The sequence below is a fragment of the Polyodon spathula genome, chromosome 2, assembly GCF_017654505.1.
Source record: "Polyodon spathula isolate WHYD16114869_AA chromosome 2, ASM1765450v1, whole genome shotgun sequence".
NCBI lineage: Eukaryota > Metazoa > Chordata > Actinopteri > Acipenseriformes > Polyodontidae > Polyodon > Polyodon spathula.
In genome coordinates this window covers 44588703-44608660 of record NC_054535.1, presented here as the reverse complement: position 1 = coordinate 44608660, position 19958 = coordinate 44588703, and the positions used below count along the sequence as shown (strand labels likewise).

The 19958-nt window shown below is 37.7% G+C and overlaps 1 protein-coding gene across 4 annotated transcripts in view; it reads left to right on the top strand.

Annotated features, from left to right (window-relative positions):
• LOC121297028 (GRB2-associated-binding protein 1-like) overlaps positions 1–19072 on the top strand; it is an 89968-nt gene extending 70896 nt beyond the window's left edge. Inside the window, exons 4-11 of one of the 4 annotated variants that reach the window (XM_041223048.1) lie at positions 561–1192; positions 3619–3713; positions 6089–6401; positions 8561–8650; positions 9716–9809; positions 13004–13079; positions 17012–17140; positions 17479–19072. In XM_041223048.1, the coding sequence (XP_041078982.1) occupies positions 561–1192; positions 3619–3713; positions 6089–6401; positions 8561–8650; positions 9716–9809; positions 13004–13079; positions 17012–17140; positions 17479–17637 (1588 nt within the window). In that variant the 3' untranslated portion in view covers positions 17638–19072. Of the gene's footprint in view, positions 1–560; positions 1193–3618; positions 3714–6088; positions 6402–8560; positions 8651–9715; positions 9810–11483; positions 11608–13003; positions 13080–17011; positions 17141–17478 lie in introns of those variants that run through there. The other 3 variants (XM_041223044.1, XM_041223055.1, XM_041223062.1) reach the window with 3 other exon arrangements.
• The last annotated feature ends 886 nt before the right edge of the window (positions 19073–19958 follow it).

The window sequence follows — 19958 nt, the reverse complement described above, 5'->3', positions numbered from 1 at the left end:
GAAAATTGCTATTGCTGTAGATGTGGAACCTAACAATTTTGTTTTCAAATTGTATGCTGCGTGAATATGAGATGGGGATGGTGGTGGGGATGGGGATGGGGATGGGGATGGGATGGGACGGGAAGACGACTTGGTTGGCGTACCAGATCATTTTGTAGTTGATAAAACTGTGATGAAACAGGTCATCACTATTAAATAAAGAAGCTGCATGGTAAGGCTATCTTGGGGATATACAACTGTCTCTTTTACTAAACACTTAATGATTGTTTTCTTCTTTTGCATGCTCCTGCCAATACAGTAAATAGTAAACATATATTTATAATTGGCTTTCTGTGGGTTACCACAGGACAGTCTACAAGTCAGTGTGCTTGCCCTTGTGTTATATATATGATAATGTCTTCTTTATGAACCACCCCCCTCCCCCCCAGGTCCGGGTTAAAGAAACTAAAGCAAGTTCAACGTGTTATAAAAATGTTTGTCGTCAAGACTATATATTTGTCTGGTACAGTGTATTTCTTTGAAGGATTTTAATCAATCTTCTAAAAAAAATTTTTTTTCAGACCCCACGCTGATTCTTCCAAGTCCACGTCTTCAGAGACAGACTGCAACGACAATGTCCCGTCGCACAAGCCCCCAGCGGCCTCCGCCATCCCCACCTCCTGTAAACCTGCTTCCGTGAATGGGTTTTTCACGCAGCCCATTCTTTATGACTCCCCTCCCTCCAGGGCTGCATCTCTCTCCACTGAGTCCAGCCTTTACCAGCTGCCCCACAGCTACTCCCAGGACCCTGTCCTCCTGCCCACCAAGGCCACGTCCTCCCCACCTGTGACTGATAGCGAAGACATCTATGTGTTTAACACTCCTTCCCGCAAGTCTTCAGTGGAGACACAGCTGCGGCAATTTTCCATCAGCTACGACATTCCCCCAACGCCTGGTGGGGGCTCTACTTACCAGATTCCTAGGACTGCTTGCCCCGAAGTGGTAGTGGGACAGTCTGCCTCCCTCCCAGATGTCCCCCCACCCCGGCCCCCCAAACCCTCTGTGACAGTCCCTGAGCGATCCCCCACTGAGACTTATTCTGTCCCTCGCTCCGTCTCTGAAACAGACAGCAACCACTGCGTCACCACTGGCCCTGTGAAGTCACTCCGCAGTAACACAATCACCACAGTGGATTCCTCACATCTCTGGAAAGGTCGGTATGCCCTGCTGTGGCGTAGGTGTTGTACTGATGTTTTCTATTAAGTAGTTGAAGGTTTGCATTTGTACTAATGTTTCTTAATATATGCATTTTGCGTCTGAAAGCACCAGGAATCACTTTTACAGCCTTTTTTTTTTGTTTTTCTTTGTTTAACCTGGTTATGGTATGGGTTAATGAAATAAGGATATATTGATTGTTTTTTTTTTTAAAGGTATATCTACATTATTTAGTTTTTCTTAATCGCAGAAAGCAAAGTAAACAATGTTATGTTTTTAAGGTTTGCAATTTAATTTCCCACAATAATGTGAGCTTCATGAAAATCTAATGCACATGCAGGTGGACCAAATATGCACCCTGTCTCATGTGCAGAAAACACAAATTTTCATAAATTTTTATATTTACCTCTAATTGTGACAGGATTTTACCATAACTTTCTTCACAGTGACATCTGGTGCTGAAATGCTGGTGGTTTTTTGAGTGATGCTTTCCTTGATCAAATTGTATACAGTTTCAAAACACAAAATCAGTTTATTGTGTTGTTTACTGTGTTGTAATGAAGATTATCTAACATTTTGGGGTTTCTGTTTTGCCTGTATGTCATTGAATATGGCTATGCAGTGGCGACGCGTAGGTGGGGGCACACCTGCTCACTTGCCCCCCCATATTTCTGCCAGGTAGTGGCTTAGCCGCTGCGTTACAGGAAAAAAAAAGTGCCGAAAAGATGTGTTTTTTGGGTGGCCTCAATACGCTTCAATCAGTACCGCTTTCAATTAGTATACACATGAACTGTCACTCGCAACTGACCAATGACATGCTTGAGAGGTTCAACCTTGAACTCTTCTGATTGGACAATGCACATAGCTTTTACACTTTACAGTCCAAATGGATGCGCAATGTGACGTAGCAGAGTGAGAGATATGAACTATGGCCTGACAGCAGTAGAGGAAAGGAAAACATAATAAAAAAATTATCTATTTGTTTTGGTCGTCCTAATTTGTCAGAAAACTGTTGATGAACCGTCCTGAATATAACAAGCTTCAGCTACCACCAGCAGTCCTGCACCATTCAAACGACAATTACATGTGTCAGGATTTGTGAAATTAAATAAAGTGGTTTGCGTTGCTTTGACCACAAAATGTTAGCTAACAAAAATGAACAATCATAAGTACAAATTAAATTATATATAGTTATTTTTATTTATTATCATAATGTGAAATTGAAATCTGATGCGCATGTTAAAAGTTCAAGTCCCTTGCTTTGTATTTCCTTTTTTGTTTTTTAAATTGGAAGTGTTCTAAACTGATTTTTTTTTTTTTAACTATTTTGAACAACAGTGTATTTGGTTATTGGATCTTCTGTTAAAAAAAAAAAAAGAAAGATTGTTCTTTATTTTTTGAAAAATTTGACATCAATGCACAAATAAGAAATCAGGTTGCCAATTGCACCACTCTGTCGTTGTCCATCCATCAACTCTCCAAAGCACCTTTTGACCATTGTTCCATAGTCCAATTTTTGTGTTCTTGTACTATTTTAGACTTTTAGTCTTGTTCCCCCTTTCTCAAAAGAGGTATTCTTACTGCAACACATCCTTTAAGTCTTGATTTCAAGAGTGACCTTCGTACTGTTGATTTGATGAACAACGACACCTGTAGCTTCTGCCACTTCTGTTGTCAATTCAATGTTTGTCATCTTTCTATTCCTTAAGGATATTATCTTCAAATATTGCTCATCCTTGTTAGACAGCTTTAAGGTTGTTACAACAGTAGAAAACACTTGTGAAGGCTTTGAGTAAATTGTTGATGGTCACCTTGTACAGGTCTGAAAACGTGTGCGTGTGTGTGTTGTGTGTGTGTGTATATATATATATATATATATATATATATATATATATATATATATATATATATATATATATATATATATATATATATATAAATAAAGGATTATCGTATGTACAGAGATGTCAAGAGAGTCTCTCGAGAGGCTTACAATCAGATTTGCATGGAAAGCATGGAAAGCCTGCAGTGTACAGTATCTGCTAGCTGTACCTGCTCTCTTGAAATTGTATGCGTCTCTTTTTCCTTTAGTGCTTATAGCATAGTAATATGATTGTTGGCATAATCACCCATTTCATAGCCTGTAACAAAGTACAATGTGATGTTTAGGGTGATTTTATAATGATTGACAACCCCAAGACAACTACGCTTCATCATTTCTGACAAACTTTCGAAGCCACCTGTTTGAAAAAAAAAAATATTCTTAAGATTTTATTGTTTGTTTGTTTTTGTTTCCATGTTTGTTAGGTTAGTGTAAAATTGATAAATGGTGACTGTTTCAGGGTTTAGTTTTTTTTAGCTAAGGTGTCAATCTAATTACAGAATGTGTAAAGCAACATTTACTAACAAACATGTTTATTCCAGATCATGGTCCTCAGGATTGCTATGATATCCCAAGAACATTTCCGACTGACAGAAGTAGTTCCCTTGACCTTAACGAAAGCTTCAATAACTACCTAGTAAGTGCCTGATAAATATTAGTTTTAATAGCAAGAAGTAATATTCATATCCAAACAGACTCCATACACAATGTTTCAAAAAAATAATAAAGTTTCTTAATTTTGTAAAATAACAAAATCTGGACAAAGTCCAAAATCTAATCAGAATTGTTTGCTGAAATTGTAATTACAATGCAGTTTTGTTCAGTTGGTTACAGTTATGCTGCAGTATTTACAATTCCCAGTATAATCACAATTGCACTAAAAAGTAACATCATTTAGATATTTTATTTAACATCATGTAATCAAAGAAACTACAAAAGGATATTACAAAGGTCTACCGGAAGCCATAATAGTAGTACAGTATTTCATGTTAGATTTTGATATGTCAATTTTTTAAATTTTTGACTTTTTTGTGAAGTATATGGAAAACTACAAAGTTGTATGTCATTTATTTATTTATTTATTTATTTATTAGTCTTTATTAGGAGACACCCTTATAATTCAATATGTTAATGTAACATTATTCAGCAGGTTTCATTCGACTTTGTGAAGCAACATTTGTTGCTTTGAAGTGCTGAATTGATTAATGGACAACGACACCTGTGCCTTCTGTCAGTTCTGTTATCAATTCAACGATTGTCTTCTTTCTATTCCTTAAGGATATTATCTTCAAGTATTGCTCATCCTTGTTAGACAGCTTTTTGGTTCTTCCAGTCCTGGGTTTGTCAGTTACAGGTCATGTTTCTCTGTACTTGTTGATTATGCTTCGGATAAAACACATTGAAAATCGAGTGATGCAAGCTATTTCACTCGATGTTTTTCCTTCTTTATGCAATTCAATATATACACCTGTTCTGAAAGGCCCCAGAGTCTGCAACACCACTAAGCAAGGGACACCACCAAGCAAGCGGCACCATGAAGACCAAGGAGCTCTCCAAACAGATCAGGGACAAAGTTGTGGAGAAGTACAGATCAGGGTTGGGTTATAAAAATATATCCGAAACTTTGAACGTCCCACGGAGCACCATTAAAGCCATTATTAAAAAATGGAAAGAATATGGCACCACAACAAACCTGACGACAGGGCCGCCCACCAAAATTCACGGACCAGGCAAGGAGGGCATTAATCAGAGAGGCAACAAAGAGACCAAAGATAACCCTGAAAGAGCTGCAGAGCTCCACAGCGGAGATTGGAGTATCTGTCCATAGGACCACTTTAAGCCATACACTCCACAGAGCTGGCCTTTACAGAAGAGTGGCCAGAACACAGCCATTGCTTAAAGAAAAAAATAAGCAAACACGTTTGGTGTTCGCCAAAAGGCTTGTGGGAGACTCCCCAAACATATGGAAGAAGGTACTCTGGTCAGATAAGACTATAATTTGAGCTTTTTGGCCATCAAGGAAAAAGCTATGTCTGGTGCAAACCCGACACCTCTCATCACCCCGAGAACACCATCCCCACAGTGAAGCATGGTGGTGGCAGCATCATGCTGTGGGGATGTTTTTCATCGGCAGGGACTGGGAAACTGGTCATATATATGCATGCATAATTACAATTGTAAGTGACCCCAGGTCTGAATCTTTATTTTGAATTTTGTCTGGGCATTGTCATTGCCTAATTGATCCTGGTCTGTCCAAGCTACTGCAACCTCAGGTTTGTTTTTGTTGATTTTACTGCTTGATTCTTTTTTTCTTTCTTTTTTAATTTTTTTTATTGTGTATCAATAGCAGTAACAGCATACATCTCCAGCTGTGGCTAAAGGTTTTGCATCTCCCTATAGAATGAACTCATTTTGCTTCATAAAGTTGAATGAAAACCCCTGAATAATGTTATGGTAACATATTAAATTACATACAGCTTTGTAGTTTTCCCATATACTGCCCAAAAAACCGACAAAAATTGAAAAATCTAACATGAAATACTGCGCTACTATTATGACTTCCAGTAGACTTTTGCAATATCATTTTGTAGTTTCTTTTGATTTTTGTTTTAATTGTCTGAATCCTAAAATTCTAGGTGATGCACAACGTTTGGCCATAGCTCTACAAACCTTCCAATTCCTGTTTAGTTTTGGCTTTCCTTACATTCGCAGAGTGCAGAGGACCAGTTGCCACAGTACTTGTCTCCAAGCCATATTCACACACTTTTCAATTCTGACACTGCTGCTGGTGCTAAAAAGATGATACTCCCTAAGTTACTGCAGTGCTTTAATCCAAAATGAACTCCAGCACACAGCGGTAGCACGTTATTCTGACCAGTGCTGTTTGATCACACTATTTCTTGCACAGTTTATAAAAGTTGTTGACTGCTTTGCTACATCATGCAAGTTCTCTTTCTTTCGGGAGAATGCCTCTTCTCACACTTGCTCTGTTGCTGTTATTCTGCACTGCAGAAGAACAAGGGCATGGTGGCTGTTGTCGGCGGACTCTGCACCTCGAATGAAGAGATGGACGAGAATTACGTTCATATGAGTGCCAATTCTCCCTCCCATCACCACTCCGGCAGCCTCTCTGAACCCATCCAAGAGGCCAACTACATGCCCATGACACCCGGTACTACAGAGTTCTCCTCGCTGGGGAAGCAGGTCCCACCCCCGGCTCACATGGGCTTTCGTTCCAGTCCAAAGACACCGCCCAGGAGACCGCTTCTCATCAGCGACTGTCAGCCGCCCCCTGTGGACAGGAACCTCAAACCTGACCGAAAAGGTAAGGGTGCTGCTGTAGTGCATGGACAAGACCTGTCTGTTCTTCTGTCCTTGTCTTCGAAATGGTCTCTTCTGTCATTTGTTCCTTTTGTTTTAATGTGGTTGTTGTTGTTGTTCCATAATAACTGACATACTAGTTGCCTTATTAGAAAATAAATAGCTGAAAACCTTCTGATAACAACTCAAATCTGAAATCTATGCTGTATAAAGTGTAAAATAATTTCTTACAAGTATCTCTTTAGTCTGTATAGGTGTTCTTTTTCTAATTATTGCTGCTGCATACAGAATGTCATGTTCATACTTCACACTTGCCTCTCCCATTATTCATAATAAACAGACACCTGCTGTACTTCAAAGCAAGCAGTGACTGCAGTAGACAAAGCAATTCTGTCATCATCACTGTTATGTTTCAGGAGAGGATTGTTAAGCCCATCCCGTGTTTTATACAAAGAGTAAGAATTGTTGCATAACCATTCTAGTGGTTCAGACGTTCCATTTAGTTGAATGGAGTAGCTGAAATGATACACTGCTTTTGTAGTCTGATAACCAGTATAAATAGACTATAATGAATGAACAAGAAACTGTTTCTTGTTTTGCTGACTGAAGGGGGTTGATTTGGTGTGTAGCTCTAACTAAAAGCTTTTTGTTTGTGGGGAGCTTCAGTACAGACTGCCTCAGTGCTGTGCCTTTGTGGCCCCAGCCTTGTCCCAAAGAACCCTCCACGCCCCCCACCTCGATGTCTTGAAAAGTTCACGCAGGTTTTGTTTTTCAGACACTCAAAGGACCCTTTGATCAGACACTGGCTGTTGTCCTGAATCATGTCAGTTTTAAAGATCAGAAACTGTGACGGAGTACAGTCTTGTAATGAGTTGTGAACATAGCTCATGCTTCAAGTGCTGTCATAGTTTTGACGCCTTTAGAGGTAAAAGCAAGTGGCTTTCCAGTCTATTTTTTTTGTCCTACGTTACAGCTTTTTTTTTCTTAATCAAAATCTACAGTTTAAAAGGGGTTCTTTACTTGTTTCTAAAGAAAGTAAAACCATTTTTTTCTTTCCACCTTTCTTTATCTTTAACAAAATATAGTTACGTATTCACACTCCTGCTTTTTCAAATTTTCCAAGTTGAAAATATAGCAAGCTTGGGGTTGCCTCTTTTTCTGAACTACCAGTTCAGTTTCCTCTGTTCCTTGTCAAGGATAATTGGAAAGACATGGATTTCCCTACTGTTGCATCATGTTTTAAATGATCTTTGCAAATCCGAGTGCATGACTCTGTGATGTATGATCCTTCATGTTAGAGAACAAACATAAAGATCTGAATTTAAATAGAGCTAGAAGGAAATTTACTGTATGTATTTATATTTTTCTGAACCATTGTCTCCCACAGGAAGCTTTTATTTTTCTTTTAACCACTGTCATTATGGATGTGCCCAATAAGGCGCTTTTTTTTGTTGTATGTTTCTTATTCTGAAATGTCTGAAGTTTTTAATGTCAAGTAAATGTCCCTGTTTTGTTGTGCTTTGGGAACCTCCTTGTGCCTGTATGCTTATCAGCTGTTCTGAAGGGTGTCAGTTCTTTTTCTCTGCATTTCTTGCTTAGTTCTGTGTGGAAATCTCTGTAAACTGCAGCTGCACTTGGTTTGCTGTGGCTGAATGGGAGGGGGTGCTAGCAGGGTCATGGCTTAAGTTGGTAAAAGGTGGCTTTCTTTTTTTTTCTTTCTTTCTTCTTTGGGGACTTGCAGAGAGATTTGCATATGTGCTAACCAGCCTGGTTTTGACAAAGGGGGAAATACTGTATATGCAAGAATGGGAGGGGGGGGGGGGGGTGTTATAAATCAAGAAAAGTCACTTTTTGCAATATGTGTTTTTATATATTTTTAAACCTCTTACAAGTCTGTTTTTGTATGCCCTTGTTAACCATTGTTCAGAACTTATTTGCATGGCATAAAGTGTCGGCATGCTATTGTTGGGAAAATGGTGTACAGGTTATGCATTAGACCTCCAGCTTGAGCATTGCAGAAGCCAGACTTGGGTACCTTTTAAACTGAGGTGCAGAATGTGCTTAGCCAGACCGTCTCTTTAAAAAAAAAAAAATAAATAATTGCTTGGGGTGGGGGCTTCAAAGTGAAATCTTATAATAAGAAAGTCTTCTTTCACCAATCAGGTCAGAGCCCTATAATAATAAGATCTAAACCGCTTGGTTTAGAGCGAACTGACTCTCAAACCGTAGGTGAATTCCCAAGACGATTCAAGGGTATGTACTTAACACAACTGCATTTATACAGGACTTTATTTTTTCTGCAAATGATTTGGAAAATTAATTTTAATGAGTAAGAATCTGCATGCATTACCATTTAATTTTTTTACCCCCAAATACTAAATTAATTATATTGTTTGTGTTAACATGTTTGTTCATCTAAAGTAACATGTTGCTCAAGTTAGGTGTCAGGTCTGCTAAAGATACAAAAAATGTGTCTGTTTTCAATTTCTGTATAAACATGGCTCCATTTTGAAATTATTAAAGGACCCCCTCTTGCATTTTTCATGCACTGCAACGACACTTGTGTGCACTGTTGAAGAAGCTGTTTCCCCCCCACCACCACCACTACCAGTTTTAGAACAGTTTCAGAATTAAGTCAATGTCCAACTTGGGCAAATTTGGTTTAAGGTTGACGGTGTTTAAAAGGATAAACCTCAAGTTTCTTAGAATAGAGGAATACTGCCATCTACTGGACACAGGATAAATATGTTCCTTTCATGCCAAATTTTAACCTGACATTTTAATTGCATGCCTGTTGGTTTGCCTATTAGCTTGTATTATGAAAATGAACACCTTTCTATGGGTTTAAAGTACACAATGCAATATTGATAATTTACTTGTGGTTAAATGTGCTGTCATCGTTTTATTTGTATTTATTTTTTTCATGTCATTACCTCTTCTCACAAGTCTATTACTGTTTTGCTGCTGTTATTTGGCAAACATTTCCAAACTCATATATAAATACAGTGTATTGTAAAGCACAAATGGGATAGCATTCATTACTCGCATAGGAAGAGAAAGTGCAAATGGTGCGAGAATGATCAACAAGAGCAAAACATTGAGGGCCCTGTGACAATGTTACCATAATGTGAGGTACGAACGTGAATAGGGCAGCAGGCTTCCACTGCTCAACCTGATGATGTAAACAAATAATCAGTAATCTGCAATAGAGCAATAAAAAAAAAAAAGTGCTTTCATTTACTTTTTTATTAATGAATTTTATGAATGCCCATACAGTGTAACCCTGTGATAGTAACCGTGTCTGTCTTACTTCAATAGTTAAACCGGCTCCCCTAGAAATCAAACCTATGCCAGAATGGGAGGAATTCCAGGCTCCAGTCAGATCACCTGTGACCAGAACATTTGCCCGAGAGTAAGTCTCTTTTTTTAAATCTGTTTTTATAATTTATTATTTCCCTGGAGCAAACCCAATGAAGATGCAGTATCCCAGTTCTGCTTGGTTTAGAGCGGTCTACAGTTTGCTTTGGGTTGCCACTAAATAGAAGTGTTTATTCAAAATGTATTGCATTGTCATCTGTTCCTAGACCTTTACTACTGCAGTCCTACTACTTCTACAATAGGAGCCCCAACCCCCTCCCAACCACTACGCTCTCGCGAGTATGTTTTTCAGTGATCAGCCACACAACACCAGTGTTTATGCCATGAATGACTGAACTTTTCGATTTGATGCCCATCAATCATGTGCATCTGTTGCACAAAAGTCTCATAATGACCTTTGTGTTATATTGTAGCATAAACAGTCATACACGGTTCAACACTGTAATAGTCTTTAGCCCAGTATGCCACTCACTGGCACTTCTTGTTTAGGGTTATATTTAGAAATGGAGGGAATATAAAGCACAAGCAGTGCAATACTCTTGTTCACTGTTGCTGTTCATTTTAATAAGTTATTTGTTTTTGTAAAGCCTACAGTATATCAGCCTTTTTAAAAGCTTAGGAATGCAGTGGTGCAGTTATCCCTAAAAGCTTTAATTAACCAAAACTGCACTGCAGAAAATACTACTAAAAAGCAGAACAGTTTAGAACAGTTGAATGTGTGCAATACTTGACTTCCTCTGGGTGTGTCCATCGAGGTATCAGCAGAATTCTCAATAACAGTATCTGTGGGCCAAACTGGGGGGGGGGGGGGGGGGGGGGGGGGGGGGGGGGGGGGGGGGGGGGGACAGTGGGTCCATGATGACCACCAATGACCAATGACCACAGTTGAGCTCTTGTGAGCATTTTGGAGAGCAAAAGCACATTTCTGCAGATCAAGAGAAGCAGAGTATGTGCAATCGTATTGCATGTCACACATCTGAGGTTTACATCTAGAGAACCATTTCTACCGACCTTCTTTAGCAAAGTTTTATTTTAGTGTCTCGCAGTCTGTGTTTGTCTGTTGGTCCGACCTGTCTGTGTGTTGCATTTATATATATATATATATATATATATATATATATATATATATATATATATATATATATATATATATATATATATATATATATATTTTTAACCTAGAGATCTCTATCCGAATATTTACAACTTGCGGTTCCTGGCCAAGGACATTCTTAAGCACAGATTATTTATATTATCAAGGGAAAATAGATGCCTTTTGCCTGTCTGTGTCACACTTCTATTTTATAGTTTTATTTAGAGAATGCTTGTTCAATTTGTTTGGAACTTTTAGCACAGGTTATTGATAGAATTAAAATATGGGAGTATATGGGTACAGCCTGTCCAGAAGTTTTCACATATCTAGAGAAGCACTTATCCAAACTTACATTTTTACATGTGATTTATAATGAAAATAGGTCACAGTGGTATACTATTTCTTGTTACTGATAGCTCCAATTTTGAATTCACAGGCATGGCAGGGGATGAATGTCACGGACACGCTTGTTATAATTGTGTAATTACATTTTCTGTACCCAGTCAAACTGCTCAGCAGGATGTTTTACTACTGCATCGGTCTGCTTTTCATCTAATGTAATGTTACATGGTGATTGCTGGGTGTGCTGTTTATAAAATATTTCCTGCTAATTAGCTCTTCTAGGTTCCCTATGCCTCCGAGACCACCTTCGGTGCACAGTACTGCCTCCAGCACTGACTCCCAGGACAGTGACGAAAACTATGTAGCCATGAACTCTAGTCAGTCTGCAGACGAACCAGTATGTAAACCCAGCTACACTGCTACTATTGTATTTCTGTGCTGCTTTTTTTTTCAATTGTTACTTTAAAACATGCTTTAAACAAATCCTTTTTTTTTCTTTCTTCCTCAAGTATGAAAGTATTCAATAGGGATGGATAACACTCCTATTGCATATCAATTTGATCCATTCTAGGTATACTATAAGCTTATTGGCCAGACTTCTTACTGAGTGTGTGTCTAAGTACAGGGTGATTGCATACACTCTACCTGCAAGTAGGTTCTCATTAACATAGTATTCAAGTATATGCTAATACTGTAGATACATCACTAGTTGGTTTGGCCTGGAGGCCTGGGTTGTGTCTAAAGACTGACGTGGCTCATGCTGTTATGTAGTGAGAGTCTTATTCCCATTCCTCTTCAATATATACATATTTTAACTTTCAAGGTTAGATGACGTTGCGCGATTAGCAATTACCTTTCATGAATGAAGGCAGCATCAATTTTACTATATGTTTCACCTTGAGTTTGGTGAAAGTGAGCAAGAAACTCGGGCCCCCTTCTTAAAGAGCAGTCTTTCGATAAGTGGGAGTGAAACGAAGGTTCATCACATCTTTGCTTTTATTTCCAGCTTTCAGCCTACCAGCTTCTTTTTCTGGGACCAGCACTGGAGTCTTAATTTCTGTCTTTCTCTTTTGTGTTATCTTTAACCTACCTTATTATTCATTTCCCCTAAAATAAAGGACACCTCTTCTACTGTAAATAGTTGTTGTTGTTGTTGTTGTTCTTGCTATTGTTAATAAACACAAGTTCTTTACTACTGTACTGTATACAGTGTATTTGAATTGACAATCAAAATGTATCAGACCAGTTGTAATCTAGAGCACATAACATTTTAGCTGTAGCGGTTGAGGTGTTTAAATGCAGCTAGGCCCTCAGAAGAAGAGATGACATGGTCACACAGTTTAGTATTATACATTATTAAGTAAGGAAGTCACTGCTTGGGAAAGTCCCTTCGAGATCAAGATTGGGGTCTTGTGAGCTGTTTTGAGTACTGTTCACCTCCCCTGTCCTTGAGGACTTCGTTCACAAACACCAAAACAAACAAAAAAAAAATCTAATTATCTCCATCAAATGAGTGAATTAAAAAAAATATATATGAAAAGAAAAACCAAGAAAATAGCTTTTAATTCTAGTGAAAAGGGGTCCTTTTACTGTTATCTGTACATTTGTTCTGTGAACTGTTGCATCATGTTTCTTTTTTCCCCTTTGTGTTGCTGGAAAGTTCATCTGTTGCTTTTGTTTTTTTGTTTTTTTTTGTTTTCCTTTCTACTTCTGGCATCCTTTCCCTTTGCATTTCTTTTCAGTTCTTTTTCTGACACCTGTCATCTTTTCTTTCCCTTTTCTTTGCTCTGTAGAGAAAAGTCCTTCTACTGTACTGTCCCCATTACCCCTGTTAAGAGGGAAGTGTCAGGCTGGGAGAGGACAGAGGAGGTGAGGTGGGCTGAGGCAATGAGAGTAGGAGCATCTGTAGTAGACCTGTCCCATGTTTTTTAGAACTGCTTTGTTGAGATTTGTTACTAAAATGAGTGTGCCGCAGCAATTGGGGCCCATGTCAGTCTGAAACCGCTGGGTTGATAATTCAGCCCAGATCATACAGCAGTGTTTCCCAAACTTTTTGATTGGCAACCCAAACGAACACAGGAATAATGAATCAACGACCCAAAAAGTGTTCACTATTCGGTATTTTAACTTAAATACTTTTACCAATCAAAAAACGACATTTCAATTATTTGCAACTACACTACACTATAGTCAGCACTCGGATATCCGTTAACCAAATACATATCAGTTGCGTTTTACCGTCCATGTATTAAGAATAAAATAAATCTTCATTTTATTTATATATACAAAACCCATCTCTTCAATGTTTGTCTGTCACAGCCCGTGTTGTTCTTGCATGTCAAATCAGTCTGTCTTTATTGTGCAGTTAAGCGCTTACTCCAGTTATACATGACAAAAATGAAGCAAAAACAAAGAGAACGAGACAAGCTACGGTAGTGTAAAACAGGTTTTAGATACTGTGATGCATTTTTTTTTTTTTTTTTTTTTTTTTTTTAAATCTGATCTTTAGTTGCTTTTGTGCATTTTTATTTGTAAGTGAACTGTGACATTAGGGCCTTATCGAGCACTATATTCCGCAATCATGAATACTGACTGGATTTTGTTTTAATTCTGGGAACTTGCTTTTTTAATCCTTTGCTAAATTGCATTTCCTTTTACGTTTTACACAGTCTTGCATGTGTAACGTTTTGATTTAATTTTGCTGTCGGGTCGTTAATGGGGAATTTTACATACTGCTACAGTACATACAGGATTTAAAAGTATGTACTGTATTACAGTCCACATGTCGTCTCTTTTGGTAAGTGATATTTTCAGAATCATATCGTTCTAAATTAAAATACTACTTCTGATGAAAATAAGGACTGTACCAACAAAACCAGCTTCAGTATCTAAATGGAAGCCTACTTATTTTAAAACACAGTTCAGCTATATATTTTTGACATTGTATCTTTTTTCTGTTCCCTGAAAAAACGGTCAAGGGATGGAACGGGTCAAAATGAAATAATCAGATACGCATCACACTTGTTTAACTGTCACTGAAGTCAACATTTTATAGGGTCGGATATGCGAGTGCTGACTGTATATAATATAAGCATTCAGGCTTTGATAGTTTTACAGGTTGATAAAATGTTTGCTTTTATCAAATTAATTATTAGTACCAGATGGTATTAAACTAACATATCAATTTTAAATTGTGTTGCATCATACTGAAAACCAGTTTTCAATTCAAAGTCAAGCATTGCAAACATACCGACAACCTGTCAAGGATTAGGCTAGCCACTACTGACACTTACTATACTACACATTACCTACACATAGCCTGCTTCTGTATTTTGTTTTTAATAGAGTTTTAACTGAAAATGCTGCGGTACACAGATAGGTGGTGGTAAGTGGCAGTAATATTGATATTGCCTTACCAGCGAGTTTTAAGTATTTGCCTAAGGCAAGGAGCCACAACTTCTGTCAGAGGTAAATTATTAAATGTACCTTTTATTGTGCGGTCACATGGCAGATCGATGAACTGTGACTGCAGTTGGGATGGTAAAGAGAGATTTGCTACGTCCTCGACAAAAAGGATCAGCAACTCAGCCGTACTCATCATGTGGGTTTCTAGGAAAGCAGTCCTGAAACTTTATCGTAAAGGGCTTTTAAATGCTGGTCAATTACCTGTTTGGCAATGGAGACATCAAACTCCTTGTTCTTTTCAATAAATTCTGATAGAAGTGGGAACATTTCATAACGACATTCTGTCATTCGTTTCTGCCACAGTTGCAGCTTTACTTTTGAATGCCTCAATTTTGCAATGCTGCTCAAAACTGCTACCGCCTTTTTCCTGCATTGCTAAATGTAATTCATTTAGGTAAGTGAATAAATCTGCATGGTGTGCCAGCTAAAGAAGCTGATAATTATCATCAGTAAAATCAGTAAGGGTTTTTTTTTTTTCCAATGAGGAACGAACGGACCTCTTCTCGCAGCTCAAATAGACGGTGTAGCATCTTCCCATGGGAAAGCCAATGTGCGTCAGTGTGCGTAAATGGCTGTTCATGATCTGCTCCTAATTCACAGTACAAAGCCTAAAAGCAACATGCCTTTAAAGCACCGGTCTCAATATAGTTCACAACCATAACTGCTGCATTTAAAACATTATGACGTTCATCAGACATGTTCAGACAGGCCAGAGCTTCACGGTGTAGAACTTTGAACTTTTCTGCAGCACTGGCGCCCAGGATTTCACTGCACATGTCAGTTCCCGCTTGTAATATTAGTTCCTCAACAATCATGTGTCGTTTTTTGTTTTTTACAATATGCATTGTAACAAGGTAGGACACATTCATCGCCTTCTCTGAGACAATGGACGATTTTTTTTAAGAGCGACTTGCTGTTTAGTAATTGATCAGCTTTCTTGACGCCTTGTCTCAAGATGCCGCTTCAATTTGGATGGCTTAAGCCTTTCGTGAGCCAGTGCTACACAACAAATGACACACCGAGTAAGTGGATCATCCTTGTTTCCAATGTAAGAAAAAAAACTAAGTTAATATAAGGTAGGTAGGTAGTTGCGAGAGCTGCGAGTAGGATTAGACAATTTTTCGTTTTGCTTCCAATTTAACAACTGCTTTCAAAATCACAAGTAACTGAAATAAAATGCCCCCTCATGCTTTATTTTTCCGGTTCATATTTAAAGTAGAAGACTGGTGATTTAAAAAAAAAAAAAAGGTTTATATAATTACTGCTAGTGATTTGTATGCAAATTATATTTATTTTGAATATAAGCACAAGAAGTAAACAGTGTGCACTGAATGCTTTTATAGATTGTTTGGCGAGCCATCAGAAACTTTGCCTCAGCTCGTATTGGGGTCATCCCCACTTTGGGAAACGTTGAATTATGCAATATACTAGGAGCATGGAGGCTCAGATTACTGATCTCAACAGTGGTTATAAAACAATAGGACTCGTTGCCAGACAAATAGATTTCTCCAGCCCTGCTTCGTTTTCTCAGAACAGGTTAATTTAATTTAATGTTTCCACACACTATGTCTGTTTAAAACTCTTGTTTTTAAATTAAAACCCTGATTTGGATAAATCATTTATTTGATGAGGTTCCAAAGATATACTGCGCTTGCATGCTACTATGTTTGGTGGTGTTCTCAAGTCAGGGACCCTTAAAGTTGGAACCACCACCTGCAGGAAACAATAGTAGTAATGTTGAATATTGATGAAGAAACACCAAAGTAATAAGAGATACAACTACGTTTTGATAAATAAATTTAAAAAATGCAGATAGCAAGGGACGCAACAGTTATCAACAATGTTCTATAACACTGAGCTAGCTAAATAATTCCTGTACATACTACCTAATATGAATGCCAGTTTATATGTCTTGTGTTTATTTTGAGAAGCGTGTAGCGCTTAGTTTTTAAAAGGTTAATTTTCTTTTACATCAGTTGTGAACACTGAACTTTGAAGTAAACCTGACCCGGTGTGTTTTATTTTAAAATTATTCCATATGGAATAATACATTTTACTGCCATTCCTGTAGGTTACTTAAAATATATTGTCCTGTTGCAATACATTGTGTAATCAGTTAATCACATGGGATGAACTGATTACATGATGGAGATAAGATATTGTACTCATTAAGGAAAGCCTGTAATTTTTGACTTGGTCTTTAATATTTGGCATCCCTAACAGTTGCGTGATCTTATGCACAAAGTATGCATTCATAACTTGTTAGAGAATGTAAGCGTAATGAAGTTGTGTTTACCAAAGAAGGGTTTAAAATAATGATGTATTTGTTGCTACAGAATGTAAAACTTGGAGCACAGCTGAGTGCTGATGGTGGAAACAGTCCGATGGTGAAACCTAAAGGAGATAAGCAGGTGGAATACTTAGATTTGGACCTTGACTCTGGAAAATCAACACCACCTAGAAAGGTAAACCTCTTGCAGAATATCTCCTTTCTCAGGCATGCATTACTTTCACCACTGTTCTTACGCATTGGGTATTTGAAGTTTTCACATTTAGGTCAGACTCATGGAAGTGCAACACAGAGCAAAGGGAGGTGGTTAAGCTTTTGAAGTCAAACATTGAAGCAACTGCACATTTCCTTCAGGTTTTGGAAAAGCAAAGGGCCTATACTTCAAGAGACCCTTTAAGCTGTATACCTTTATTGGATCACTGGATTTTTACAAGGCAGTTTATAAATTGAAACATGTCAAAGGTTTCTGGGATGCAAGTCTCATGTTCTGTTCACTGTTTGTCTGTTTTCTAGAAGAAGAGCAATGGCATAAGTAACACCTCGTCAGATGAGCGAGTGGATTACGTGGTGGTCGACCAACAGAGAACACAGGCACTGAAAAACACCCGAGAGGCGTGGAATGACGGGAGACAGTCCACAGAGTCGGAGACTCCCTCGAAAGGCACAAAGTGACCATTTTACTTTTCCAGCGGTCATAAAATGAGACTTTGAGGCAGAGACCACCCAAGGTCAAAGGCTAAACGTAGAACATGTAATAAAACTGCTCCCAGACCGAGATGCTCAAAGGAACACTATCGTATGAACTTTCGTCAACAAAAGGGGAATAAATGCCAGTGGTTTCGCTTACAGTGCAGCCTGTTTGAACTGAGTGTCCTGCGCAGTTTCATTTTAAATGTATCACACACAGGCTTACAACGTGTACGCAATATTGTGAACATGACAAAAAATGATCTATCTGTTTTATTGGAGCCTTGAAAGATGCCAGTACAGCTTATGACTTTAGGAACAGTGAACAATTCATCGAATTTTAGTTGTGTTTTTTTTTTGTTTGTTTTTTAAAGAACAGATTTGAATTGGATCAAATTTCCTGTTTGTTTTCTTGGATAAGAACTTTTTTTTCACTGTCACACTTTGTTTCTCATCCATTTTGGGTAGTATTTGTGAATTCATTTTAGTTTATCATTTATTTAAGCCAGTGTTATGTCAGGTTTTTGACAAATGCAAGCCCAGCACAGCTGATTCAGTATGAACATGTCCTTAAGGTGGCCTCTAAATGCTAATGTGAAAATGCAGACATTGATTTTTGTTTTGTAAATCTGCTGGTTGCCTTCCGATTGTAGTGAAATCTGTAAATCTGTTCCTTGTTCTTTGCTCCACATGTAGTAAATGTTCCTAAGTAGCCTGTGTAAAAGGTGTTTTGTATATTAATGGAAGTGTCCATTTAAGTGTGTTAAGTATCTGCATTGTTAGAATAAAGTTGTGGATTCTGCAGGATAGAATCCTGCACCTTTTGAAATGATAGAATGTAATGGCATAAGAATTCTAATATGAATCAAACCATTTGTATGATATAGATGTTGGCATTGTTAAGTGTGACAGCTGGTAATAGGTAACTTGCAAGCTTCCCTTTTGTTATGCACGGTATCAGTCAGGTACTTCATAAATAGTAATACAGCTATCCATGTATAACGTGTTAATAATCAGTCATCTTTTCAACTAATCTTCATATTTTGAACAGCGGTGGTCCTGCAATCCAATTGTAGATGTAAGTATTGCAATGGTCCTTGAAGTGTTTGATAACACCTTTTTAAAGTCGCTGTACAAGATGCCTTCTGACAAGTGCCAGGTTATTTTAACATCAGGATTATTTTATTTTTTTGTTCTTACTCCTTTTACCTCTTTTTTTTTTTTTTTTTTTAAACTGCAACCAATATGATTTTGTGCAAATGTTATCAAGTTTTTTTTTTTTTCTTAAACAATTGGTTTTCTTTTGAAAACAGATATTAACTTAATAGGAGCCCCATTTTCACAGAGATTACTATTGTTTTTATTCTGTTTTCCATCTGCTTTTTCTCCTGTGACTTTGCCTTATCTAGACAACTGAATACTTTTGATGTGTCTGTATATAAGAATGATTATTTGATGCCTAAACTCTTAAAAGTACTTATAATATTTGTAAGTGTACTAAAGTATTACTAACATCACTGTATTTAGACAAGGAATACCTGAAGCACCTGTAAATATTTGCCAGCATATATCCCTTGAAAACTGTGCCTATACTGAGCTGAACTGTTTATTTCCAAATAGCATAATGTCCTCTTCTCATGCAAAAGTTACTTGTTGCAGAACAAACAGCAAAAAATACTGATGCTTTGTATCTTTCTTTTTTAAATAAAATCTAAAGACAAATGTACATTTTGAAGTAAACTAAATAAACAAGAACATTATGTACGGTATTTATTTCCCCTGATATTCACACATTTTTCATTGTTAGTTTTCTTTATGATTAATCCCTATTTTCCAATAATAAGATGCCTTAAAAGGAACACCTTGGGGTCATATTGAGCCAATATGTTTGCTGCAGTACTGCAACTTCTATTAAAATTCATTCATGGTACTCACCCTTTGTAGATACTGTAATGTAGTTGTGTAGAGTTCGGGTGCTCACAGATGTGTTATACATCCAATCAATGACACCTGCTGGGTTCCCTAGACACCGCTTTTATGCATTAGTTTTCTGGTTATTGTGAATGTTTATTGAAGTCTTAATAGATAAGGTAATGTGAAAATGTTTTACTCATATTTTAATGTTTATTACATTGCTGTCTTGGCTGTCACAATTGCAGAAAGCCATTTATGTTGTAAAGTGAAGAGCCAGTGTCTCACCAGTGATTCTGTATTGGTTGCAAGCATTTGGTATGGGACGTCTTCCTTCTTGCAATATGTTGCCTATTTTTGAAGGGGGGGGACGATCATCTATTCAGGGATACAAA